Raw genomic sequence first — 27,732 nt, forward strand, 5'->3', positions numbered from 1 at the left:
TGTATAAGTATTTTTGAATTAAAGTTGATTCACACTCTAGGATGCCAAACACATTGGGAGGATTGCCAATCCAAGGGTTCCAAATCCACGCTCCTAAACAAACCTTTATGTAGTGATCTTCATGACTTTATAATAGCCTTTACGTCCCACTATAATTAAAAGTTTTGAATCAAATTAGCTAGTACCAAAATTGAGTCTGACTCATCTGAGTTGCATCCCCTATTTTCGCGTGGTTTTTACTGAGAAATGAAGTGAAACCATCCATTAAGTTATACATGAGCCATTCCTTGCTTCATTGGCACTGGTTGTGCTGTTGTATGTATATGTCACTAATTGAGGTCTGATCCATCGTAGTTGGCCCCTATAACATCGATCAAGTATTCACAACCGTTGATGCACTCGGCTCTAGCGCGAATCATCATTCTACCAACCGCTGTCGTTTTTACCCGCCGATTGATAGCCAGCATTTTACAGGTTAAGGTTGTCTAATCCGGATATTTTCTTTTTAGTATAAGTTGGGTAGGAAACTGAACCCTTCTCATTGCCAATAACTCGTCTCGAAAAACGTATTTTAAATCCAAACCATTCATCCAGTGGGCAGGTCAAAACCCCAAAATCAGACCAATCTAACCATCGGAACCATCAGACTGGAGACCCCTTTCCGGTCGAACATCCACCCATTTGCAACTACTATCAAAAGCCCTAGATAGGATAGTAACCATTTTCCATCAATACGATTTTCTGGCTTTGGCCCATCCATGATGCGCCCCATTGGTCGAACGGTCCAGATCTCGTACACGCATGCGATCCCTGATAAGGAAAAGGAAAAAACGAAAAGAGAGAGAGAGAGAGAGGGAAAAAAAAAAAAAAACACGCTTGTAGTTTCTCTAATTACGTTTTACTGACCAGTCTTTTTTACTAGTTTTATTAACGAAAATCACAGGCTTTGGCGGGATGTCGCTGTTCTAAGCCCTCTTTCGAAAGCTGATTTTTCATGCTTGATCCCGTTTCTTGTTCACCGTTTTCTCTTTCTCCGCCTCCATGGCGAGACAAACCCTAGAATTCCAGCTCAATCGCGCCAAAATCCCCAACAAGACCCTCTCGATCTCCCTTGCCAGCATCCCTGAAGCTTCTTCAAGGAGATTCCGTGATTTCCCTTCCATTTCAAGCATCTCTAGATCCGGAATTAGGTAGGAGACGGGGATGCGCTCCCATTTTCTACGTTCTCTCGTTTATTGCCCGTCTTTTCAGCTCTCGCAACCAGCTGGAGCTCGAGTACGAGGGATTTCAGGACGTTTGCAGCTGTACGAGGCGCATTTTGGCGGAAATCTGGCGTTCGGTGTACGTTAGCCTCTATTCTTTCTTTTTGTGGAATGGGATTGCTAGATTTGCTGAGATCTTGTTTTAAATGCCTTCTTCACTGCTGCTCAGTCTCTGACAGCGGTCCTGCCTTTATTGTAGGGCTCGAATCTGATGGGTTTTTAGAGATTTTTCGGATTTTCTTTCCTCGTAGATAGGAATTTGGTATTTGTAGTTGTGGTGATGGAAATGGCGTCATTTGGAGTAGATTTAGCTTTGCATTTTGGTTTGATCCCATTTTTACTGTTTGCTAGACTCTGAATTAGCTCTGGTTTTAATATAGGGTTTGGATCTGATACATTTTCAGAAAATTTTGTTCGATTTTATCTTGTTGATCGTATTTTAAAGTACGAGTTAAGATCTGGAGGTCTGGCGATGGAAATTGGTGCCATTTGACGATATTCTTGCCAGATTTAGCTTGCCATTTTCATTTCAGATCCGGTTCTGCTTTTTACTAGGTTTTCGAATTTGATTAATTGATAGAGATCTCTGATGAGCATCTGTTTTTTAGTAATGGAAGTTTGTGATCTTATGACGGAAATTGAGTCCTTTGAAAAATCTGTCCTGTTCAAGATGCTATTTTCTGGATTTAACTTCGTCTTCTTCTTCTTTTGACATTTTGAGTAGTCCTTCTTTTCCCCCTTCAGTCTGATAATGGTTTGGGTCTTATAAAATTGTCTAGCTTTTTTATTGGATCTTGTCTGGTTTGAGGCATATGCTGGCTATATTCAAGATCTAAGGCTTCGAAGATGCTTTTCCTTTTAGTAGTTGCAGTTGCAGGATTTTTCTTGACATCACAGTGTGACTTTTTCTTCCTTTATCAAACTGATCTGAATCCGATTGGTTCATGGAGATCCTGGTCAAGTGTCTTTCTTTTCAAGTTTGCTTAGAAATCTTTGTAGAATATGTTAGTAAAAAAAGGAGTTCATTAAAGTGTTTATTTAGCTTTGCTGTACATTCTGTCTGGAACACTGTTAGGACCTGAAAGAAAAAAGGCCCTCGTTTCTTCTTCATCTTCTTCCTTTAAGTCTATAACTAGGATTATTTAGAAAAGATAAGAAAATACAAAAGGGCTGAGGCAAAGCCCATGGGAGCATCGAACCCCCAGAAAAAAAAAAAAAACGATTAGGCTGATTCAAATGAAATGTTTAACCCGGCCTGGATCCTAAGAAAAATAGCTGGACCATTCACTCCCAATGTCAGACGTCAACATCCCCGCCAAATTTTGAGAAAGCGATGCCCATTTGATAATTGCCCCTTTCACTTTCTCCAGCAATGCCTTGTGGAGATTGAGTGTCCTTGAAGATCCCATGCTTCCTCTCTTCCAGATCTCCCAACATATCATTCATGCCCAGGGTTTGCAACTGGGAAAGTTATGGGGATCTTTGAGAGCTACTGTGCTTGCATATTGTACATGTATTAGAGAATTGAACTTTAACATTCACCACAGTAAAAGAATGTGTAGTTTTTTTTTTCTTTCTTTTTTTACATGCTTAATCATCTATTCACTTCATTCTGTGGGCATTTTTGGTAAGTTATATGACCATTCAGTCTCCGGAATAGTTAATCCAGTGTATTAATCAGGGAAGTCTACAGAGTTTTATTGTGGTTTTTTTTTTTTTTTTTCCATCTGCCTGCTGTGTTGCATCATAATCTTTGGCTTTGGAATTGACTGCGGATGTAAATATTTCTGAGTTTGTCATTACTGCATGAGAATCTTTTTGCTTGATTTATTCGGGCATCCTTTTCGTGTTTCTTTCATGTTCTCCCAAACAACTCTGTACTCACTCCTAACTCCTAAGGTTCAAGGTCATAAATTAATGTTGATCTTTGTGTGACTTTCTATGGCGAGTTACATTCCAGTGGAATTTTGAGATTTAACATTGATGATGGAATGAAGCAATATGGACCTTTTCTTTTACCATCTCAGCATCTCTTCCCATGTTCATCTGGTCACCTTGGCTTAAAATCTCTTTAACTCTTAAGACTTCAAATTCTTCTGGTTTATGTTCAGTACTTCTGGCTTAGGTGTAGAGTATGCATTTGAGAAATTCAACAAAAACAGTATATGAGTTTCTGTATCTACTTTAGTTTGAGTTTAAAATGAGCAGTTTTGAGATACATGCTTATAAAGTCCTGGACTAATTATCTCCCCCCCCCCCCCTTAAAAAAGAAAAGAAAAGAGAGAGGCCTGGACTAATTAATTATGGCATATAATTTTCTCCTCACTACTATGGTGCTTGGATACTCAATTACTCATCTATGTTGGTTCAGATATGGATCTAGAATTTCAGATATGATTGTTTTTAGAAGTCAGATTCGCTTACAGCCTAAACAATATTTTGAATAAAAATATTAGATCTTAATAATGTATTGTGATTAATTAATTTAATAATCCTGAAAATCATTATTATTGAAATATCTAAAAATCATGTATGTATATGAAAAAAGAAAATTCCCAATAACAAAACATAGTAATAATAATTAAACACAAAAGTTAGTTTCATAGGAACCATGTCTAGGAGTATTGGGCATGGACATAGAAACCTGTTGATATGTTACAATTTAGAAAGCATAAGAAATCCTTGTTCCATAGCCTGTGTACTATTTAAGCATCTCTTTGCTGGATTTAGCTGATCATCCTGGCACAAACTCCTTTCTATAGCCTTTTCAAGGTTCCCAATCGCTCTGTTTTTGGCATATAAGTTTGAGAAATGACTACTTTATGGGTATCTCCATGTACTTGCATTAGTCTGTGTCGGCAATGCTGCTTGCGTATTTGTTAGTTTCAATTTCTTGAATCCAATGGTCAGGGTTGTTACTTTGAAATGTTCTGGTTCCATTATGCTTTCTGAAAAGGAAAGAGTGGAATTGTGTTTTGATTTGATTGAATGATGCAGGGGAGCCAAAGTGGATAGCTGACAGTTCTCTGGTGATGATCGGCTGATCGTGGGACAATGTCGAGGATTGCAAAGTGGAAGCTTGAAAAGACAAAAATAAAAGTGGTTTTCCGGCTGCAATTCCATGCTACGCATGTAAGCATTGGTATTGTGTTACTTTAATGAGAATGCTGGGTTTCATCTGGCCTGATGGAACTGCTTTCATGATGGGTTGTTCCATCACTGGAACTGATCTCTTTCCTCGTATGCAAGCATTTTTTAATTGATGGTTACCTCCTCCATCACCCTTCCATGGCCAACATTATTCTAGAAGAGTTATCTTGTGCTTTTAATTTCCTCTTGATCTTAAGAGGAAACATGTTTTGAAAATAGCTCTTTAATGTAAGCGTTCTGATCTGGAAAGGAAAATTTATCAATATTTTTTCGATTTTATAGCATGAAAACTAGAGTAGATTGGTAGGATTTAGTAGTGCTAGGAATAGGATACGAGCATGTGACTTAATAGAGAATTTGACTTTTGAGAGTGTTCACTTCTTGCGATCTCAACACTCCTTAGTTTACTACGTTTGGTGCTTCATTCCTAAAACCATGTGGCACTTGGTCACCTTTTAGTGCATCGTCTCATTTTGTGGTAAACAGAAGTAATGGAAGTAACTGAGAGCTTGTACAAGATTTTTTTTTTCTAAAAAAAGGGCTCATGCAAGAAAGTTACTGACCAAATGCACTTGTCTCGTGTTTAACAGTTTGGCATTATTGGTTCCTGTCATGGATGGTGCAAAGCTAGTAATATAGGCTGGTCCATCCATGGTGTGCCATAAAGGCTGTTACGGGGCCGTAAAGGTAACATTGGTAATCATTACACGTTACGGGAAAAAGACCCGTAAAGGCCGTTGCATCCCCTGTAGTAACGGCCCTGTAACTGTCCATTACGGGGCCGATACAGGTTTTTGGTTTTTGTTTGTTTGTTTTTTTTTTTTTTTTTTCAATTAAAAAAAGAGGGACTGTAACAGCCATTACGGCCCCTGTAACGGCCGTTACACCCCGTATCGTAAAGGTAATGGTGGTGGCCGTTACGGCCACTGTTACCGTTACAGAATCCATCTTGATTGCAATTCTTGAAATCCTACCTTTGTATACAATGTTTGATAGAATGCAACAGCATGAATTGGTGTTTGGGTGGAAGACCCATCTCCGTAAATCATCTTAGACCCATCTCTGGGTGCCAAACTGCATGTTCTACTGTCATGACAAATGGTTCTTTCACGCAAAGAAACAAGTTTGCCATAGTTTTGGTTTCACGCATGTAGTTTTGATGCAAACACTTTGCAACAATCACATCTGAGTTTTTTTTTTTTTTTTTTCAGATTCCACAACCAGGGTGGGACAAATTGTTTGTGTCCTTCATTCCTGCTGATTCTGGGAAGGCAACAGCAAAGACAACCAAAGCAAATGTGAGGAATGGGAACTGCAAATGGTCTGATCCCATCTACGAGACTACAAGACTTCTCCAAGATGCCAAGACCAAGAAATACGATGAGAAGTTCTACAAGCTTGTGGTGGCAATGGTACTAATCCTTTATAGGATATACATGCCCTTTTAATCTAGTGTTAACAATAATGAAATCATTGGCCACATGTGTGATTTGTGTTTCTTTTTTTTTGTTCACAAGTTGTATTGATAAATTATATATTTCTGAACTGAAGCTAACTTTGTCTAACAGGGTTCTTCTCGGTCTAGCCTCCTTGGTGAGGCTAACATCAACCTTGCTGATTATGCAGATGCATCAAAGCCTTTGTCTGTTGCACTGCCACTTCATGGATGCAACTCTGGAACTGTTTTACATGTGCGTGTTGCTCGTCTGACAAATCTTTTGTGGATTTTTTTTTTCCTGGTTAGCGGTTCTTTTGTCATTTCGGTTAATAGGATATTTGTTGTCCATCCGAGGTAAAAGTAATGTATGGATAATTATATTTATGACATATCAATTGCCATTATATGTTGTATCTGCCTCAAATAAAGGCAGACCAATATATAGCTGCTTTGAAACTCACTTTTCAGTTTCTGCAGGCAATTCCGGTCCTGGAACTCTCTCCTTATAACTAGTATATGGGCGCCTCCTAGCTGAGAATTTTAGCTTAATAGATGTAGATTAATGGATGTAGAGATCATAATATTCATCTAGCTAATGCATTGTTCAACTAATCTTTATTTTATTTTATTTATTTATTTTATGCCAGGTCACTGTTCAGCTGCTCACTTCTAAAACAGGTTTCAGGTCTGCTTCATATCTACTATGAGTTGGATGCCGTAATTATTCCAACCACTTTATCTTATGTTCCATTGAATCCTTACAGAGAATTTGAACAGCAAAGGGAGCTCAGAGAGAAGGGGTTTCAGAAGATAAATGATCATAATGTTCATGAAGAACCTGCTGAGAAAGAATCTGTAGAGATGGCTAATGATCATATTGATAAGGTTTGGAAATGTCTTTGACTCTTTGCACCCAAATATTGATTTTTTTAAATGAATAGTTTTATACTTTATAAAACTTAATGCATCTGTTCCATTTGATCATCTTCCATGCATATGAATAAGCTCCTTTTGTAATAAATGTGACTGGATAGATGACTTAAACACGAAGCACTTCATTGAAATGTTCTCGATCAACATGTACTTTGCTTGTTGCTGATTTTTTTCACCCTGTGATTGACAATCTTCTGTTGTCATACTCATATGATGTTGATTGATAGCAGGTGTTGCTTATTAAAATTCAATATCATTCAATCATCATCTCCTTTTTCTTTTTTTTTTTTTTCTTTTTTTTTAAATGTGAATTAGAGAGCCAAAAGCTCGAAAGAAACAAAGAAAAAGAAGAAGAAAAGGAGAGAATACCACCAACCTCCTAGGGTTAGGAATCCCAATCCCTAAGAAGTAAAAATACGTTTCTAACAATGTATCCCAGGGCCTCACTTCTATTCTAGAGGCATTCGATGCCCAAATTATTAAGTAACAAAGTTCCATCACAGTGCTGTGACTATATATTTGTTAGGCTACTAGACCCATATATTTTCCGCTTGGTTGTATTGAATGTGTTTTTAGATGTTTTATTTTATAAATAAACTAGCATCCGATATATTGTCTGATATGACCCCAAAATGATCGAAAGGGCTTATTGTAGGAAGAATGAACTGGATAATAAAAAACTCATGACTAGTGACTTAATAACTTAAAAATTGTTAAACTTGTTTGTTATAACTGTAACTTAGTAACTTAATACCTCATACCTACAACTTTATTACTTGTATCTTTCCCATTATAACAGCTGCTGTGAATCTCTACAATAGCCAAAATCTTGGACATTCACAACCCATAACTGCTGTAATTCTTCAGGGCAGTATAACACCCCAGGATTGTTAGGGGGGTGCCACAATACGGATACATAGTGCTATCTCAGCCAAGATGACAGGTTACAAAAACCATGTTTATATGGTTTGATTCATTCTTTATAATTATTCTTGGTATCAAACGTGCTGGAGCTTTTCAAATTCTCTCCTATTTTACCTTTTTAACTATTTAGGACATGTTTGGCAGATGCCTAAAAAATGAGTTAATCTCATTTTAGTTAATCACAATTATGTATTAGAATAATGGTTGTTGGTTATCATTAATTATTTATGACCTTTATCAAAAGACATGATCCCTAATATGTAACTATCGTTAACTAAAATAAACTCATTTTTAGTTGTCTACCAACCAGGCCCTTAAGGTTCCAATGCAATCTCTCCTGTATCATCAAGTCTGGAGTGGATTAAAAGACAACGACAAGTCAAGAGGAGACCACCATGCTGTTGAAACCTTCACAAAACCAGCACTTGCTTATAGACAAGGTGTTCCATAATGGTAACGGTGGCCGTAATGGCCACCACCATTACCTTTATGATACGGGGCATAAAGACTGTTATGGCATCGTAACGGCCTTTACTGTCTCTCTCCTTTTTTTTTTTAATTTATAAATTATTATTATTATTATTATTTTTAAGTTAATACTGACAGTTTAGAGTCCTTTTGAAAAAGTCTGCCTTTCTTCATTGACAATTGCCCATTATATAGGTAGATTACAAGCTATTTAGGGAAGAAATACAAGCTGATCTTCAGCCCCTACCATATATACATCTATCTAAATATACTGTACAGCTAATATATCCTAATTAAGGAAGGAATAAATCTGTATAACTGTCATATCAGTCAAAGCTGTAGATATTAGCTGTAAATCTGCTGTAGATATTAGCTGTAAATCTGCTGTAAATCTGTAAATCTGCAAAGCTGTAAATCTGTAAATCTGTAAAGCTGTAAATCTGCTGTGTAGATTGATATTTCCTTTGACATCCCCCCTCAAATTGATGCTGGTAAATCGACAAGCATCAATTTGCTAACGAGAAAATGATGGCGCTGACGTGGCATGGATTTTGTGAAGATATCGGCGATCTGCAAAGTTGTGGAGATATGTGGAAGAGTGATGACTTGATGATCATAGGCTTCCCTGATTGAGTGACAGTCAACCTCGATGTGCTTGGTGCGTTCGTGATAGACTGGGTTTGCGGCAATTTGGATGGCACTAGTGTTGTCAGCATGGAGTGGAGTAGGATGTACGGGAATGAAACTGAGCTCTGTGAGGAGACCACGCAGCCAAATGATTTCGGAGCATGTTGCAGACATGGCTCGGTACTCGGCCTCAGTAGATGATTTGGAGACGTGGTCCTGCTTCTTGCATTTCCAAGAGATAAGGGCATCACCAAGAAACATACACCAGGCGGTAGTAGATTTCCTGGTGTCTGGGCAGCCAGCCCAGTCAGCGTCACTATAGGCTTGTAGCTGAAGTGAAGAACCGGAAGAGAAGAATAAGCCACGAGTAGGTGTCCCAAGAATGTAGCGAATTATGCGGCGGACTGCAGATAGATGGAGATGCCTCGGTGCTTGCATGAATTTGCTAACGGTATGAACAGCATAAGAGATGTCTGGTCGGGTAATGGTTAGATAGATAAGACTACCAACCAACTTCCGATAGGTAGTAGGATCCTCAAGAAGCTCCCCTTCGTCACGTCGATATTTCACATTAAGTTCCATGGGGGTGTCAACCGAAGTAGCGTTGGTGAGACCAGCTAGCTGAACCAGATCTTGACTATACTTGTGCTGATGCAAGAGGAGACCGTGCGGCTGATGATGCACCTCTAAACCCAAGAAATAGGTGAGTTGGCCAAGATCTTTCATGTGAAATGTAGAATTCAACAAAGTCTGAACTGCAGAGATTGCCTCCAAGTCAGAGCCAGTGATGACGATATCGTCCACATAAACAAGGAGGACGACGATACTGTGGATGTCCTTTGTAGAAAAAGAGAGGAGTCATACTGACTTTGAGTGAAAGAAAAACTAAGCAAAGTGGATCGAAACTTCTCAAACCATACTCTTGGTGCCTGCTTCAAACCATACAAAGAACGTTTCAGTTTGCAAACATCAGTAGGTGAGGAAGTGGGCATACCAGAGGGAAGTTTCAAGTAAACGTCTTCCTTGAGATCACCGTGGAGAAATGCGTTCTTAACATCCATTTGATGTAAGGGCCAGGATTGGGATGCAGCAAGAGCGAGTATAGTTCGGACAGTGGTCATTTTGGCGACCGGTGCAAAGGTCTCATCATAGTCGAGACCATATTCTTGTTTGTTGCCAAGTGCCACTAACCGAGCTTTGTAACGATCTATGGACCCATCGGAATTAAGCTTGATAGAAAACACAAACTTACTGCCAAGGGGTTTCACGGAGGAGGGACATGGAACAACATCCCATGTTTGGTTTTCTTCAAGTGCGAGAAGTTCGGTTTCAATTGCTTTTCGCCAACACTCATGCTCCATTGCCTGTTTATAAGATGAAGGAAGAGAAATAGACGACAAAGTGGCTATGAAGGATGAAGGAGAAGAGAAACCAAACCTATCTGGGGGTCTACGAACCCGAGTACTGAGTCGGAGAGAGGGAGGTGCAGGTGCTGAAACAGGAGCAGCAGTCGGGGAAGAAGCTTGAGGGGGCTCAGGAGGTGCTGAAGGTTGGTGGGAAGTGGCGGTGGAGCGTCGTCGATACACTAGGAGAGGTTTAGAAGGGACTGGATCTGCAAGAGAGTTAGGAAACATAGGCAAAACAGAAAATGAAGGAGAAACATGATCTGATGGGTAGAAAAGAAATATTGATTTTCGAAAAAAATCACATTTCTAGAAACTCGAATGCGACACAGATTTGGATCATAGCAAAGAAAACCTTTCTGCTATACTGAATATCCTAGAAAAGCACATTTAATTGATTGAGCCGTAAGTTTTGTGCGTTCATGTGCAGGAAGATGAACATAACAGACACAACCAAAGGTACGAAGGTTAGAATAAGTTGGAGGGTGACCAAATAACCTGGTGAAAGGTGAGTCATGGTTCAATGTGGGAGAAGGCAATCTGTTAATGAGATGGATAGCAGTGGAAAGAGCTTCACACCAAAATCGAGAGGGCGTGGAAGATTCTAACAGAAGAGTGCGAACCACATCAAGAAGGTGACGGTTCTTCCTTTCAGCCACTCCATTTTGTTGAGGTGTCGAAGGGCAAGACCGTTGAGAGATGATGCCATGATTCTGTAGGAAGTCCTGAAACAAATGAGACATATACTCACCCCATTGTCAGAACGAAGGATTTTGACATGGGCCGAAAATTGTGTCTGAATATATGCATGAAAAATCTTAAAAACAGAAAATACTTCGTCTTTGGAATGAAGGAAATAAATCCATGTGAAACGACTATAGTCGTCAATAAAAGTGACAAAGTATTTGTAATTAGCATGCGAAGTGATTGGTGCCATACCCCACACATCACTATGTATCAGATCGAAAGGTTTGACAACATGCGGTGTGTGAAAAGGAAAGGGTAGAGTTTTACTTTTGCCAAGTCTGCAAGAATTGCAATCAAACTGAACAACACTAAGAGATGGTGTTTCATTATTCCCAAGAAAACCAGATTTCAATAAAGCATGAAGTACATTAGAGTTTGGATGTCCGAGACGTTTATGCCACGCTCGGTAATCAACATGAGCAGAATTACAAGCGACAAAAGGCAAAGAAAAAGAAGACAAAGGAAATTGAAGAGGAAAAAGACGTCTCACTTTAGGCCCCCTCGCGATCATCCGCCTGACTGTTGATCCTGCATAACACAACCAGATTTAGAAAACTCTACTTTACAATCATTATCAACTAACTGACCGACAGACACAAGATTGGTGGTAAGACCGGGAGATACGAAGACATCAGTGAGAGAGGAGGAAACATCACCAGTGGCCGTGATAGGTAAATGATTGCCATCAGCAGTATGAATTTTGAGATTTCCAAAATATTTGTTTACATTGGTAAGAGAAGCGGCATTGTTTGTCATATGATGGGAAGCCCCGGAATCAAAGTACCAAGGAGATGATGTAGTGAAGGGTTTACTTGAGAGTTCTAAAGCTGAAAATGCAGAAATGATCATTTGTTGAATCATGTCAGGGGTCACGGGTTGGACTGAAACGGGAGCAGGAGCAGGAGCACTTTGTGTTGTATTCACCAAACTACCCGCACTAGAAGAGCCAACTGAGACAGTATATGCTGTCTCCGATTTCTTGGGGGGTCGAGTTGGGCATTCCTTGATGATATGGCCATCCTTTTTGCAATAGTTGCAGAATTTTCGGGGACAGTTTGCAGCATAATGACCAAATCCCTTGCAATAGAAGCACTGAACAGTGCTCATATCCCTGCTTCGTGGCCTGCCTTGTGTTGCATAGGCTACAGGAACAGATGTAGATCGTCGTTGTTCCATGGTGGTTTGAGTGAGAAGGCGCTGTTCCTCGCGAAGAAGATCATTTAGGCATGTATCCAAGGAGGGGACAGATTCTCGGTTCATAAGATTGGATCTGGTGCCTTCAAATTCAGACCTTAGTTTCATTAGAAATTGATCCCTCTGAGTAGTTTCATGGACAGATTGAACAGAACTAAGACCTTCGGATGGTAAGTCAACATAAACTATATCAGTGTATTTAGCCCAAAGATTAGTGAATCTAGAGTAAAAATCAGAGATAGAAAGACTATCCTGTTGGAGAGTGGCCAATTCATGTTCAAGCTGGAAACGACGAGCAGTGTTTTGTTGACTGTAGACCTTCTTCAGGTATGTCCACATCTGAGCTGCAGTCTGAGAAGATCGAAGGTTCAAGATGATGTTGGGTTCAACGGATCCCAAAATCCATGCCATAACTTGTGCGTCCTTGACTTCCCACTTGGCGTGTCGGTCTTTGTCTTTGTCTTTGTCAGGAGCTAGGTTACTGCCATCAACATGTCCCCACAGCTCCTTACCTTTGACGAAAATCCTGAAATGAAACGCCCAAGCAGAGTAGTTCTTGCCATTGAAACGAATCAAAGAAACATCAGACTTATCGGAAGACATGAGGTCAACAGAACTAGAACAAGAATAACCGAGACTAAGAAACTTGAGAGCACGAGACAAATGGAAATTTAGAGCTATAGCTCTGATACCATGACAGTTTAGAGTCCTTTTGAAAAAGTCTGCCTTTCTTCATTGACAATTGCCCATTATATAGGTAGATTACAAGCTATTTAGGGAAGAAATACAAGCTGATCTTCAGACCCTACCATATATACATCTATCTAAATATACTGTACAGCTAATATATCCTAATTAAGGAAGGAATAAATCTGTATAACTGTCATATCAGTCAAAGCTGTAGATATTAGCTGTAAATCTGCTATTAGCTGTAAATCTGCTGTAGATATTAGCTGTAAATCTGCTGTAAATCTGTAAATCTGCAAAGCTGTAAATCTGTAAATCTGTAAATCTGTAAAGCTGTAAATCTGTAAATCTGTAAAGCTGTAAATCTGCTGTGTAGATTGATATTTCCTTTGACAGAAAAACCTGTATCTACCCTGTAATGTTGATTAAAAGTATGAAAAACATGTATATGTCTCGTAATAGAGCATTACGGGGCTATTATGGCCTTTATAGGAGATGTAACGTTGCGTTAACGGCAATTACGAGTCATTTTTTCCATAACGGCTGTTACGGCCGTTACGACCCTGTAATGTGTAACAGTTGCCACCGATACCTTTATGTAACGGCCTTTACGGCACACCATGCTTATAGATGATAGCACCAACTAGTCCAGTACTTGGATTGCTTGACATCTATCAGATTCCTCTTACCCTTCATTGTCTCTGGTGCATGTGGATCACTAGTAGCAAATCCAAGGTAGTTGGTATCTGATAATGACAGAAAGGCCATCTGGTTATATGATCTACACAAGGACATATGTTTTCTTTCCTTTTTCTGCTTTGCTTGATAAAATGGCGATGTCATATTTTTTCGATATGCAGAAAGAAAAATCGAAGGCTTGTAGTGAAAGGGTGAAGAAAGAGGTGGAAAAAGAGAAGCTTTTACTAAAAAAAATGAGAATTGAACTGCTCTAGTCTCATGTTTTTGCATTACCAACATTGATGGGATGTTTTCCTCTTTGCATAATAAAATGTCATTGCTCATCACAAAAATCATTAATGAGAGATTGATTGTATTGCATTGAAGATAGGTCAGGTGACCATTCATGATGGCTAGGGATGTGTCAGTTAATGGGATCAGGATACAAAGGGGGACAATACTACAAAAAAAAAACATCTCTCCATCATATTTTCCAACAGAGGGACGACCAGCAGATGATTCTAAATAATAAAAAACTCATCAACCTTCATGGTTTAACATATGATATGGTCCATCTCCCAGGCCAATTTAGCTATGTTCTGTTGTGTCCCCTTATGTCCAAACTTCTGAATATTTCAATGCTCAGCCTTTGTACCGTGAAACACTTGTTTTCAATCAGTATTCTCACCACTCCAGTATTCCATCCACTGTTCGCCTATCTCAGAAGAAGATACTAATCATTACTGTTGACGCCTGTAGAAAATAGTCTGATACATATACTCTTACTGACATATGGTCTAACTGAAGGTCTGGCGCTCTGTTGAATGGAATGGCAAAACAGGATTCATGTAGCCGCACCCAATTTAATTGGAATAAGGCTTTAGATAATGATGATGATAATGTATCCTCTTACTCTAGCTTAGATCAATTGGTATGGAGAATTCTCATAGAGTATGAGAATATCTTTTTATCCTTAGTCATGTCAAAGAAGCGGTAAATTGACATATATACATTAAAGCTTAGTTCAATATAGAAATCCACCCTCAAAACTGACGATGGATGATGGAAATAATTGGATTATGATGATAGAAATCTCAGAAAGGGTTTGGACCAACCAAAGTTTGCCTATCTAAAGAACTGGTTTTTGATGATTATGATTCTCTGACAATGAGTTGTATGATTATGGTGCAATCTATAGAGATGGTCCATTCCCAATGCTCACTGTTGTTTCCCAACTCTATTTATCACTGTTTTTATCTTCTATTGAATGCTCTTACTCGTGCGTTTCATTAACATCTTTACCTTTATTGTCTCACGAAGCCATCAATACATTACTCGACCTCTCGTGACTCTCTCTCTCTCTCTCTCTCTCTCTCATCATCTGGTTCTCCATTTCTTGGGAATCTTCTTACAAGTATTGTGCACATGACTCTTCTCATGATTTATTATTAAAAGTTTGATCTGTTGAAGTGCAATTTCTAACTTGATCAATCTCTTATAAAAAGCTTTTGCCTTGGGGATTGTTTGAATTTTACCTCAAAATGGGCACTTACGTGTGAACTTGCCAGGTGTTTCAGGTCTGCAGTAGGTTTTTTTCATGAAAGATGAATCAAATTTTTTTTTTTTTTTGAAAGGTGACTAAATTTCTTAGGTGTCTAGTTTTTCTTTTTGTTTGCCTTTTGGCTGCTATCTCAGTAGTTCTCCTTGCCTTCTTCTTTCTTTAATGAATTTCTTTCGTTGCTTTCAAAAAAAAAAAAAAAAAATTTATTAGGCAAAGCCAAAGAACACAAAAGAAAACTAGAGAAAACAGAACAGAGACCGAAAACTACAATACAACAAGCTATCTCCCAAGGCTGGATCCCCAAGGCCCAAACTACGGGGCCCAATCTCTGAATAAACTCAAGACTCTACAAAAACCCCCTGCCAAAGCGACTCGTTGATTCCTGAAGACTCAATTGTTTCTTTCGAGTCAAATTGCCCATAGAACCTCAAGCAGACTCAGCCTACAACTTTTCTTACCAAGCCTTCCACCATCTCCCTCATGCTGAGTCTGAAAAAGGTCATCAATGGATGAGGGCATCACCCAACATACCCCCACACGATCTAACAAGCCAGACCAAATATTCCACACAAAAGGACAGTGTAGGAACAAATGATCCACAAATTCGGCATCTCAAAAGCACAAGATACAAACATTGGTAATGGGCATGCCTCTCTTCCTAAGGTTATCCACTGTAAGATTGCAATTTTTGACCGCTATAACTTTTGGAGGAACCTTGTAGAAGCAAACTGCTTCCGAGGAGCTGCCTAAAGCCGAGTAGGAAGGAGAAATAAGAGCCTTTTATAGCGACCACATCGAGAAAGCTTATGAGGCTATCAAGCCCCAACACAAGGAATCTTCCAACTCAAGAGAAGGGACATATGAATCAATTTATTAGGCAGAGCCAAAACTGGAAACATAGAAAAGACCTAAAAAAAAGAAAAAGAAAAAGAAATAAAAAAAAGACTGAAAGGAAAAAAGAGAGAGAAAGTAAACAAAGAAAAACTAACATACAACAACCCAACCCCAAAGTTGGGATGACCCTGGCTCAAAACTAAGAAGCCCAATCTGTAAAAAACATCAACACCCTACAAAAAATCCCAGCTGAAGAAACCCGGTAATTACGGAAGCACCGATTGTTCTTCTTTGACCAGTTAGCCCAAAGGACTGCAAGAAGAATAATTCTCCATCTTTTTTTCCCAAAAGAAACCCCATCTCCATGTAAGGCAAAGCTTAGATCCAAGTTTTGGGAGGAGTTGAAGGCTATTCCTTTGAGAGAGACGATTCCTTAGTGCATTGGGGGTGACTTTAACGTCACCCGTTTCACCTTTGAGAAGTCTAATGGCTCTCGGCTATCCAGAAGTATGATAGAATACTCTAATTGGGTCCAACAGTTGGGTCTATTTGTCCTTCATCCGGTCCAACGGGCAGAGCCCTCCTATTATGTTCTGCCTGGACAGATTTTTTGCTTTGCCAGACTGGATGGATAGAGTTCCTTTGGTTCAATCGATGGGGCTTCCTAGAATTGTGTTTGATCAAAGACTTGTCTCGATTCAAGTCTAGTGTGAAAGTTGGGGCTTTAAACTTTTTAGGTTTGAGTTGGTATGGTTGGAGTTCGATGACTTTCCTGATCTAGTAAAGAGCTGGTGGCACTCTTTCCAGGTTGAGGGATTAGCAGGCCTTTGTTAGCACAAGAAATTGAAATCATTGAGAGTTCTTTTGAAGACCCAGAACAGAGGAGTTTTTGGGGCTAGAGAGGTTGCATTGGTAGAGATTCTTGACGAGATCCATGTTCTTAACAAAAGGAAGAGGGGGACTCACTCTTTAGCAAAGAGAAGGAGATGTGTTCTTTTGTTTTAACAGATTACTCTAAATGCCTAAAAGAGGAAATTAAGTGGAGACAGTGGTCGTGGGCCTTGTGTCTAAAGAAAGGTGACAAGAACACGGTTTTTCCACTCTATAGCCTCAACAAGAGCACAACATAATAGAAATTTCTCTCTTCTAGTGGAAATCGGTAAGGTTGGAAAAGAAAGAGGACGTGTATACTGCGGTTATGGATTTCTATCAGAAGCTTCTTTCCAAAGAGTCATGGGAGTGGTCGCACACTCGCACTTGGATCACCTGTCTTTTGATCGTTTTTCATTCAAAGCAGCCGAGCAATTGGAGAATGCCCTTTTTCGAGGAAGAAATTAAGGAGGCCGTGGACAACCTTGGGAGAGGAAAGCCCCCGGTCCCGATGGTTTCCCCTTGCCTTCATCCAAGTTTTTTGGACTATGATCAAAACAAACATTATCGAATTCATAAACAAATTCTTTGAGACGGGTCGGCTTCTTTCCGAGCTTGGTGCTTCCTATATAGCAATCATCCCTAAGGTTGAAGGGGTGGAGAGCTTGAAAGTCTTTAGGCCAATCAGCCTAAATGGGAATCCTTATAAAATTTTGGCTAGGTTGCTTGCTTTGAGGCTTAAAGGCGTGTTGGGTGGCATCGTCTCCATGACCTAGGGGGCTTTTGTGGAGGGGAGGCTGGACAACGCTCTAGTCTCTCACAAATGTATAGACTTGCAATTCAGAGGGAAGAAATCCGACATCATTTGCAAGCTTGACATGGAAAAGGCATACGATCACGTCGACTAGGATTTTCTGAATTATATGCTCTTCAGGTTGGGATGCTAAGAGAAGTGGGGGGTGACTTATTGTATTGGAAAGGTGATAGCTTGGGTTGTTTGTTAGTGAAGTCTTGCATGCATCCCCCCCCCCCCCCCCCAAAAGATCAGCACCTTCACGTGGTTGGTGGGTCATAAAAGGTTACTCACAATTGACAAGCTGCAGAAGAGGTCCATGGTTATCCCAACCATGTGCTGCATGTGCAAGAACGACGCCGAGACAATTGGCCATCTTTTCATTTTCTGCCCCATTCATGGCTAGAGTGAGGGAGCATTTCATTTCTGTCTTTGAGGTGTGGGTCATTCCTTTTTTCGGTTAGAAACCTACTTTGGGGATGGCAGGGGGATGGCAGGGGAAGGGAGGACAGATCCATTTGACACCTCACGCTTCTGACTTTATGGTGGGCTATTTGGGGCGAGAGAAACTGACGATGCTTCTGAAACTCTTCCACCTCTTTTGAGTCTATTGTACAGCTTATTTCTATGGCTGTTATGGATTGGATATCAGGCTCTAGAGCTGCTTCTGTTTAGTGTTGCTGCGCTTGTTGTGCTGCGGGCAGTTTTTGCTCTTGTATTCTTTCCCCACTTTGCTGTTGCTTGCGGGTTCTTCTAATAAAATTTCATAAACCTTCAAAACAAGAGTCTTATTTGCTGTCGGCACCCATGCAAAAGCTTGGAGTTTTGGAGGAACAGGGGCCTGCCAAACCACGCACAACACAAATGCAGATGTGCTTCTGAAGAAAGTATTTGCAACATGGACTTCACTGTGAATTTTCCACCGAGTGTTTCCAGATTTTTGGTTTTCAACTAGTGGATTTGCATGAAATTTTCAAAAGACAGCTCGTCACTGAGAGATTCCTCCAAATATTATTTTCCTAAGAGCGACGCCCTTTGCTCATGATCTTTCTCATGAAATTCATTCATAATATCCATGATATCCTTTTTCAAAACCTCCCACCACCATTGAAAGAAGGCCATAGAGAAGCTATTGGACCCAGGAGCTTTATCTCTGTCCATCTCGTTCCCAACTTCCTTTATTTCCTCCTCTTCAGATCTGCATGTGACTATTCATGCTCTTGTAAGAACATTGTTCTTTATTTTTGTTCTTACCTTTGGAAGAATGTTGAGCTCTTACAGTAATACCTGTGAAAGAGCTTTTTTTACGATATTCTGTAAGAACAGTTTTGAAGCTTTTCTTGTTGATCCTGTAAATAAATTACAATGTGCTAGATGTTCTTTGCATGTACCTATGATGCCAAAATGTCTGTTGCAATCTCATTAAAGCTTTGTTCTGCTACTGATGCTTATTTTTCTGGTGTCGTCTCTAAGTTTTGTTTATTCATCACAATCTGGCTCTTGGCAGTGGTAATTATTCTTTGTTTCTCACTTTGATAATAGGTGAGTGCAAGAGTTAGATTCAAACCAGACTTTGCAGAGCTTCCGTCACTAGAAGAGGAAGAGGAATTCAATGAAGATAACACAGACTCAGCTATTGGAATGGATGGTTCATCCCATACTTCAGAAAGCTTGTATGCTGAAAAGCATGACATTTCCAGCACAAATGAAGTTGACAGCCTCAAGAGCACAATCTCTGGTGAATTGAGCGCATATTCTTTAAGCCAAAACAATCAGCCTGAGAAAAGGGATGTATGTGGTCCTCAGCCTGTGTCACAAGGGAGCAATGATTGGGTTCATGGATGGAGCTCAGACTATTCGATGGACAATGAGCTGGCTACTGCTTATGATGAAAATGGTAGACTTAAAGGAAGCTTGGAGGTAGCTGAGGCATCTATTCAAGAGCTTAAGTTGGAAGTAGGTTCTTTACAAAGTCATGCTGATGAGCTAGGTGCGGAAACACAAAGGGTCACCCTGCAACTTGCTGCAGAGATTGCTTCGGGAGAAGAATTGGCAAGGGAAGTTTCTATACTGAAATCTGAGTGTTCAAAACTTAAGGATGGTTTTCAGGAACTGAAACATTCTAAACAAAGCAAGAGTTTTACTGGCATGGAAGCTGAATTGTTCAGTTTGTCTTCTCCCTTCGTTCAAGTTTCATCTGCAGGGAAGATATGTAATCTGTCAGAGGGTTCTTTTGTTCATGACTTACAGATGAAGTGGCAACGGGGCCTTTTGCTCATGGAAGATAAAGTAAGAGAAATTCAAAACAAGGCATGCCTCACATACCATGAAAGGGACATGGGTTTCCTTCACTCTGACCTGGAGGTCCTGGATTCAGTCCTGCAAGATTTCAAGGAAGGAACCGCACAATTAGTTTCTATGCTAAATGCACAGCCAATAGGAAGAGAAGCTGGAAGGGTGACCGGAGCGGCGAGTGCACTGGAACCTGAGCAGTTTGTTCCAGGAGGTGTGCTGGGGATAGGTGATGCAGATCTATATCTCTCAGAAGGAAATCTTCATTCTTTTAGTAGGCCTGGTCAAATCTCCTCAGAATTTGATCCTATAGAAGATAATCTAGATGCTACTGATGTGATGAAAGGTAAGATTTGTGAGCTTTTAAGTGAGTTGGAGGAGTCCAAAGCTGAACGTGGAAATCTCATTAAAAAAATGGACCAGATGGAGTGCTACTATGAAGCGCTTATCCAGGAGCTTGAAGAAAGTCAGAGACAAATGGTAGACGAGCTGCAGAACCTCAGAAATGAACATTCTGCCTGCCTATACACAATTACTACTTTCAAAAGTCAGGTGGAAACAATGCAACAAGACATGAATGAGCAGTTCCTAAGGTTTGCTGAAGAAAGGCGTGGCTTAGAATCTCAAAACAAGGAACTTGAGAGAAGGGCTATCAGCTCAGAAACAGCACTCAAAAGGCTTCGCTTGAACTATTCCATTGCAGTTGGTCAGCTACAAAAAGATCTCGAACTCCTTTCCTTCCAGGTTTTGTCTATGTTTGAGACAAACAAGAACCTTGCTAGGCAAGCTTTGTCAGAAGCTTCCCAACTATGTTTTCCAGAGTATACCGAAGAGAATGCTGAAGAACCATGCTCATGGTCGGAGAAGGATGATTCAGAGACTGCATTCCTGAAAGAACAGTACAAATCAAGGGTACAATCACTTAAAGTAGGGGTTGCTGTGCCCTGGAGAGCGGAGCTGTCTTCACAGCTCAATGGCCCACCTGTTAAACTCATTGACACTATGATACACAATGTGGATCATATTTTGGACGAGAAGGGTATGTCTTTAAAAGAAGTTCCCATGCATGCAGAAATGATTTCCAAGGATGGCAATGCTACTCTTTCAAAGCTAAGGGCGATTGAAGGTTTTACAGATGCAGTAAAAGAGGGGGATGCTGGTATAAATGGTTTGAGACTAGAGAATGCAGGTCAGGTTGCCGTTCCATACACAGTTATTCCGGAAATGAAGAATTTGTTACTTCACGCTGATCTAGCTGCAGAACAAAAGAAAAAGCTATCAGATGCAGAGGTTCTATTGGAGGACATGAAAAGATCACTTCGATTGCAGGAAGAGCTTCACAAGAGGGCAGAAGCTGAACTCTCTGAAATGCATCTGCTGAACTTGCACTTGGAAGTATTTTCAAACATATTACAAGAAACTCTGCGGGAAGCAAATGATGGGATTAGGCTCATGGAGGGAAAGGCAGATGAACTGGTTGAGCAGCTAGAAAGGACGACTGAGTTTAAGGAGATGTTGATGTCTAAGCTGCAGGCTGCAAAGCATGAATTAGAAGCACTGAGGAAATCTGAGTCTAGGTGTATGGCCAAATGTGAAGATTTGAGAGTGGAAAATCACACTCTGGAAGCTAAGTTACAGCATATTTCAGATGAGAATGGTCTTCTTACTCAAGAGGTTACAGAATGTGGCAGATTGCTCCTGGAATGCAGAAGTTACAAGAGTATGTATGAGGCTTGCACTGCGGAAAAGAATGGCCTGGAGAATTTCTTGGAACAGGAAAGCTTCGAAAAACACCATCTTCGGAGTGAGATTCTCTCTCTAAATGAAGAATTGGAAACCTTGAAAGCAGAATTCGATCGGCAGTCTTCTGAAAAGGGTGATCTGGAAAAAACTGTCATGGTTCTGCAAGACAAGTTGGGGAACCTTAGGTCTAGCATGGTTTCATATAATGAGCAAACCAGTGGACTGGCCCTTGCTGATAAATCATTCCACCAAGAATTGAAGGAGAAGAACTTCGAGACTACATTCTTGCATCTGGAAGAGCTTCAGCGGATGGCACATGAACAGATTCTTCAACTCAGTCAAGAGAAGAAGGACATAATGCAAGAAAGAAATATTGTTCGAGGGTCATTAAGCAGTGCAGAATCAAAAATTCTATTCATGAATCAGAAGTTTGATTCCGATTTAAAAGACATGGTGACTAAGCTAGATGTGGCCAATATACATGGGGAAAAGCTTCAGCTAGAGCTTCAAGATGTTTCTTACAAACTCAGTCTTAGCTTACAAGCTGAAGAAAAATATGCAGAGCAGAACAGAGAGCTGTCATCAAAACTCACATTGTTGGAGACAGAACTGCAACGAGTTACTAGTGAAAACAGGGACTTTGCTCAAAAGATCTTGACTTTTGACAGTGTGAACAAGGAACTTGAAAGGACTAAGTTGGCGATCATCGACTGTAGGCAGGAAAATGAAGCATTGATGATCTCTTTACAGGCTGGTAATGAGGACTCTGTCCAATTGGCAAATGAGCTCAGCAGCTTAAACGAAAGTTTGAGATGTGCACGTGATGAATTCCTGTCCACAAGAGACTCTAGAGATGAATTGGAGGCTACAGTTACAGTTCTTACTTCTCAATTGAATGAGAAGCATGAGCAGATGCTATCTTTCAAGGGTCAGGAAGCTGAATTGGTCCATCTCAGGCAAGAGGTATCAGATCTTGAGTTCGAGTTATCAAAAGTGAAGCATCTTTTGTTCCAAAGCGAGCAATGTCAAAGAAAGGCAGATGAGGAAACTTCATTTCTTCGGCTTCAAGTTATTGATCTGGAAACTAATTTGGCAACCATGCATGAGTTCTTGTTGGCTGCTGATGTGGAAGTCGTTTTCATAAAAAATCAGTTCCAGATCAGGATGAAGGAGCTTCTTGATGAAGAGGTATCAGATCTTGAATTCAAGTTGTCGAAAGTGAATCATCTTTTGTTCCAAAGCGAGCAACGTCAAAGAAAGGCAGATGAGGAAGCTTCATTTCTTAGGCTTGAACTTGTTGATCTGGAAACTAATTTGGCAACCATGCATGAGTTCTTGTTGGCTGCTGATGTGGAAGTTGTTTTCATAAAAAATCAGTTCCAGATCAGGATGAAGGCGCTTCTTGACCGACTGAATTCTTTAGAGAGGAATAATGTTGATATTTGTTTAAAGCATCTGGATGTAGTAACCACACTGAATGCTCGCATGGCCATTGAAGCACAGTGTGTTGAAGAAAATGCCGAACTGATGACAGCTCTCCAATCTTTGAGGTCTGAGTTAGAAACTGTTGTCAGTGAAAAAAGGGTACTTGAGGATTATGTTGATAAAAGAAGTGCTATCTGGGCTGAATTTGAGAACTACAAGGCCATGGCAGCAGTGGCTGAAGTTGACAGTTGTCAACAGAAGCATAGGCATGAAGTCGAGACTGAACAATTGAAAAGCAGGCTGGTGAATTTTGAAGAAGAGATGGATAATCTAAGGTCCTCAAGGGATGAATTGGAAATCACAGTTGTAGTCCTTAGATCCAAGCTCGATGAACTGCATGCCCAGTTATCGTTGCTGCAGGAGTGTGATGATGAGCTGATGAAGTTGCGGAATGAGAATAATGACCTTACTCACAGGCTTTCTGAACAGGTTTTCAAGACAGAAGAATTCAAGAACCTGTCCATACATTTAAAAGAACTTAAAGACAGAGCAGATGCAGAGCATTCCCAAGTTCGTGAGAAAAGAGAAATTGAAGGGCCATCGTTCGCTGTGCAAGAGTCATTGAGAATTGCTTTTATCAGAGAACAGTGCGAAACTAAGCTGCAAGAGCTGAGAAGTCAGCTTTACATCTCCAAAAAACATGGGGAAGAGATGCTCTTGAAACTGCAGGATGCACTTGATGAGCTTGAGAACCGAAAGAAAGGTGAGGCTTCTCAAGCAAAAAGGAACGAAGAGCTGTCTAAGAAAATCTTGGAACTGGAGACTGAGCTGCAGACAGTACTCACTGACAAGAGAGAAAAGGTCAGGGCTTATGACCGAATGAAGGCAGAATTGGAATGCTCGATGTTAAGCCTGGACTGTTGTAAAGAAGAAAAACTTACGCTTGAATCTTCTTTGCAAGAATGCAACGAGGAGAGGACCAGAATGGCAATGGAGCTTAATTCAATGAAGGAACGGTTGGAAAGCTCTGCATCTTCTACAAATATTACCAAGCAAGGAAATCATGAACCTGGTGGTCCCAATGCTGTGTTCGTTCAGCCACTTGCAGAAACTGGCAGGTCCTTGACATCAGAAGTTCAGAGCTGGCCTGGAATGGATACAGTAAACATGGTTGCTACTAATGATGCAAATAAAATGGGCGGCCTGAAATCCTCAGACACTAGTCTTGTAGTGGGTTCATGTCAAGATGAATTGTCCATTGATGAAGGAAATCAGTCAAGTTCACAGGTAATTTAATATTTCCCTGGAATCACCCTCTTGAATTTATGTTGTTGGATCATCGTAAGTGATCTTGAACATTTTGTACCTAGGCAGGCAAATTTCATTCATAGCCATAGTCTCTGTGTCTACCTTTAGTTATGCATTCTCTTTTGGTTTATCAGCTAAATATATTAAGGAATAGAAAGAGTAATGCAAATCTAGGAAAAGTATTTGGAAAATAGTGTCGTTGTTTTTTCCAAGCATTTGTATTACTGAGTCAGTTCTATAACATAATGTAGTTATAAGGATGTAGGACAAGTGATATCAGTGAACAAGTGGTTCTATTCTGTTTATTAAGATTTGCAACACCAAGACACGAAGTGTGATTAATTGGGTGTGCAAGTTTTGGTGGTAGTGGCAATGAACTGCATATACAACCCCAACAGGGCTGTGCGGTGATTTTGGGGTCTCCTAACTTATATTCTATTGTTTAACAGGATGCCCTCGCATCTAAAAGTTTTGAAGTTTCAAGGCTAGTGCGCCAAGAAAAAGAGGGCCTGCTGCAAAACAACATGAATACGGCTCTTATCAATGGGCATTTCAGAGAGCAATGCTTAAAGTCTAGCATGGAGCGTCTTCATAAAGAGGTATGCTTATACTTTTCTGTTTTTTTTATAACTATAGAGGAATGCCGTCATGAAGGAAAATTGCGCAGTAGTCCACATTCAACTAGCAAAAAGTGGATAGCATTTGCCTAATCACTAAAATTTTTGGGTTTGGCCCATCTATGTACATGTTGGAATCTGTGTGTGTGCCTGCAGTGCACACCTCAATGTAGTTGGTTATCTTACGTTTATGTTTAGTGCGAATATGTTTAGTCTTTTTATACTCTTTATCAATAAGGAGGTTAGTTAGCTGCTTTGTATGATTAGGAAGATTAGACACAAGTCTCTCCCACTTCTTCTTTTTTCCTTTCTTCTTAGCTTATTTTTCTACATGGTATCAGCGCATTGAGGCTCAATCCACACGTTCATTCCACATGTTCCTACTTCCTTCTATCCGCACTTGCAATAGTAATTGTGCTATGGTGTTCATGCTACAGTGGTTGTCTGGGCTTCGTTCCAGATTTTGTGCCAACCATTTTTTTTTTTTCTAATCAATCTGGTTTTGTATTCATGTAGCACTTGATAGAGTGGAATAGCAGAATAGAATTCATGTAGTGGAATCTAATTAATTGGGCTAAGGCTTTAGATGATGATGATGATTCCACAGTTTGGTCAGCAAACACTTTCTCCATGTATATGGTGAGGACAGGGCTTCATGGAACTTACATGAAGTATGCATAATTGTAGCATTTCTCATCATTACAGATACATTGAGGTATTACTATTGGAGTTTATACCTTTGCTCACATTGTATGAATTATGGGATGGTTTCTGAATAGATAAGGAACTGTGTCATTTTCATTTCAGCAGGAATTTTTTTCTTGGTTGATTTTTCTCCCCTTTTCACCTTAAGCCTCTTTCATATACTTGCAGTTGGAAAGGATGAAAAATGAGAACCTGACTTCTCTTCTACCACAAGATGAACATCATTCAGACCCAGCTTTTCAAGGTTTACAAAGAGAGTTGTTGCAATTACACATGGTATATATGCGCACACTATGCCAACCTAGCAAGTCATAATTACCTCCATCAAGTCTCATAAATCACTCTCTTGCTTGCTTTTCCACAGGCAAATGAACAATTGGGGAGCATATTTCCTTTATTTAATGAATTTTCAGGCAGTGGAAATGCATTGGAAAGGGTACTCGCACTGGAAATTGAGCTCGCGGAAGCATTGCAAGCAAAGAAAAAATCGAGCATTCATTTTCAGAGGTAGACCATAGCATGGATGGTAACAAACATCAATGACCTTATTCATTTTACTGCAGTATGTGAATTTTTTCGCCCATATAGTCAGAGTACGAAACAGTGTTGTGAAGAGCATGCTTACTACACAACAGGACTTGATATTGACTTTCAACTAGCCGCAAGTTCCCACAAAGAGTTGCAGCATGACTCAAACCCTAGATGAATAATCTGAGCCTTTCTTGAACTTTGATAAGAGAAAAACCAAGGACACATTTGGGGGCTTTGGGGGTGGATAGGGTCTGCTCCATGTCAATTTGTACCGCCTGGACACTAAAGGGCAGAAAAAGTGGGAAAATCGAGCTTTGAGACATTCCCAAACACAGTGAAATAGTTCTGCTGAAAAATAAAAAATGAGTACTGATTTGTAGGCACATCCAAACAGGCCCTAAGGATGTATGTGCACCAATGTTTCTTGAACTAGGGTCATGCACTCCTGAGAATGCCAGCAAAAAGAGAGAAAAGTTATACTGCTGATGCATCAATTCTCCCTATCTCCATTGATTTTGCACCATGAAAGAAACCATAACACGTCTGTTTTCCTTTTCTTCTGGTGTGATTCAGTTCATTCCTGAAACAACATAACGACGAGGAGGCAGTATTCCAGAGCTTCAGGGACATCAATGAACTGATTAAAGACATGCTTCAAGTAAAGAGAAGGTACACTGCAGTGGAGACCGAGCTAAAGGAGATGCAGGAACGCTACTCACAACTCAGCCTGCAGTTTGCGGAGGTTGAAGGAGAGAGGCAGCAACTGGTAATGACGCTCAAGAATGTTAGACCACCAAAGAAGGCATAACTCTCTCATCACTCCTTGTAGTAGGTCTCAAGACCGAGCCCAACAGTCAGCAATGTGCAATTTCTAATCACTTGCCAAATGGGCATTCTATCTGCAAGCATGAGCCTTCAATGCCCTCTCTGATTTATTTATTAAAGAAAAAAAATCATGGGGTGGCTATTTTCTAGTTAGGCAGAAATGCAGTGGCCCATCAGGCTTATGTATATATGGTTATCATAACCACTTGGATTCAGGTGTCGAAGCTGAGATGCATCTTTGGTAATGTAAATAATAAAAGCCGCAGCATTTCTCATCGCTGGTCTACGAACAACTTGATTTATTGGTGCCGACAGTTGTATGCAATCAATTAGGACATTTACTCGTGTACATGTCGGTGTGTAATTTTATGCTGTATAGTGAGAGTAATATTCTTTCATTGATCTTGTAGCCTTTGTGGACGACTCAGCTATTGAGTTTCTGCATGCATAATGTCTTTTGAGGCAAATGTGTTGTACACACAGAGCCACATCGAACATTGCCAAGTGGAGGCACTGTAGGTCTCATTGCCCTTATCCGTTTCAATCTTTTGTACCTCTTTTATTTTTTATTTTTATTTTTTCATTTTGATTGAGAGGATTACATAATGAGTTCTAGCTAGACGAAACCAGTACACTGGCAGATATATTTAGCTCATCTACAGGATGGGGATGGGGTTGCTTTACCAACTTGGTTGCAGGGCAGTAGCACACAGGGAT

General features: G+C 40.2%; 1 protein-coding gene across 3 annotated transcripts; it reads left to right on the forward strand.

Moving 5' to 3' along the window:
• The first annotated feature begins 916 nt into the window (after positions 1-916).
• LOC131242191 (uncharacterized) lies at positions 917-27,417 on the forward strand. Of its 3 annotated transcripts, XM_058240671.1 has the most exons (11): positions 927-1,341; positions 4,260-4,394; positions 5,624-5,824; positions 5,981-6,103; positions 6,498-6,535; positions 6,615-6,735; positions 19,112-24,316; positions 24,787-24,936; positions 25,828-25,935; positions 26,024-26,166; positions 26,764-27,417. In XM_058240671.1, the coding sequence occupies exons 2-11, from the start codon at positions 4,317-4,319 to the stop codon at positions 26,996-26,998; spliced, it is 6,402 nt and encodes a 2,133-aa protein (XP_058096654.1). In that variant the 5' UTR covers positions 927-1,341; positions 4,260-4,316; the 3' UTR covers positions 26,999-27,417. The 3 variants fall into 3 exon arrangements, with proteins under 3 accessions (XP_058096656.1, XP_058096654.1, XP_058096655.1); XM_058240673.1 differs by lacking the exons at positions 25,828-25,935; positions 26,024-26,166; positions 26,764-27,417 and adding an exon at positions 25,273-25,783 and having other exon boundaries at positions 917-1,341; XM_058240672.1 differs by lacking the exons at positions 927-1,341; positions 6,498-6,535.
• The last annotated feature ends 315 nt before the right edge of the window (positions 27,418-27,732 follow it).

Source organism: Magnolia sinica, chromosome 4 (genome assembly GCF_029962835.1).
Source record: "Magnolia sinica isolate HGM2019 chromosome 4, MsV1, whole genome shotgun sequence".
Lineage (NCBI taxonomy): Eukaryota > Viridiplantae > Streptophyta > Magnoliopsida > Magnoliales > Magnoliaceae > Magnolia > Magnolia sinica.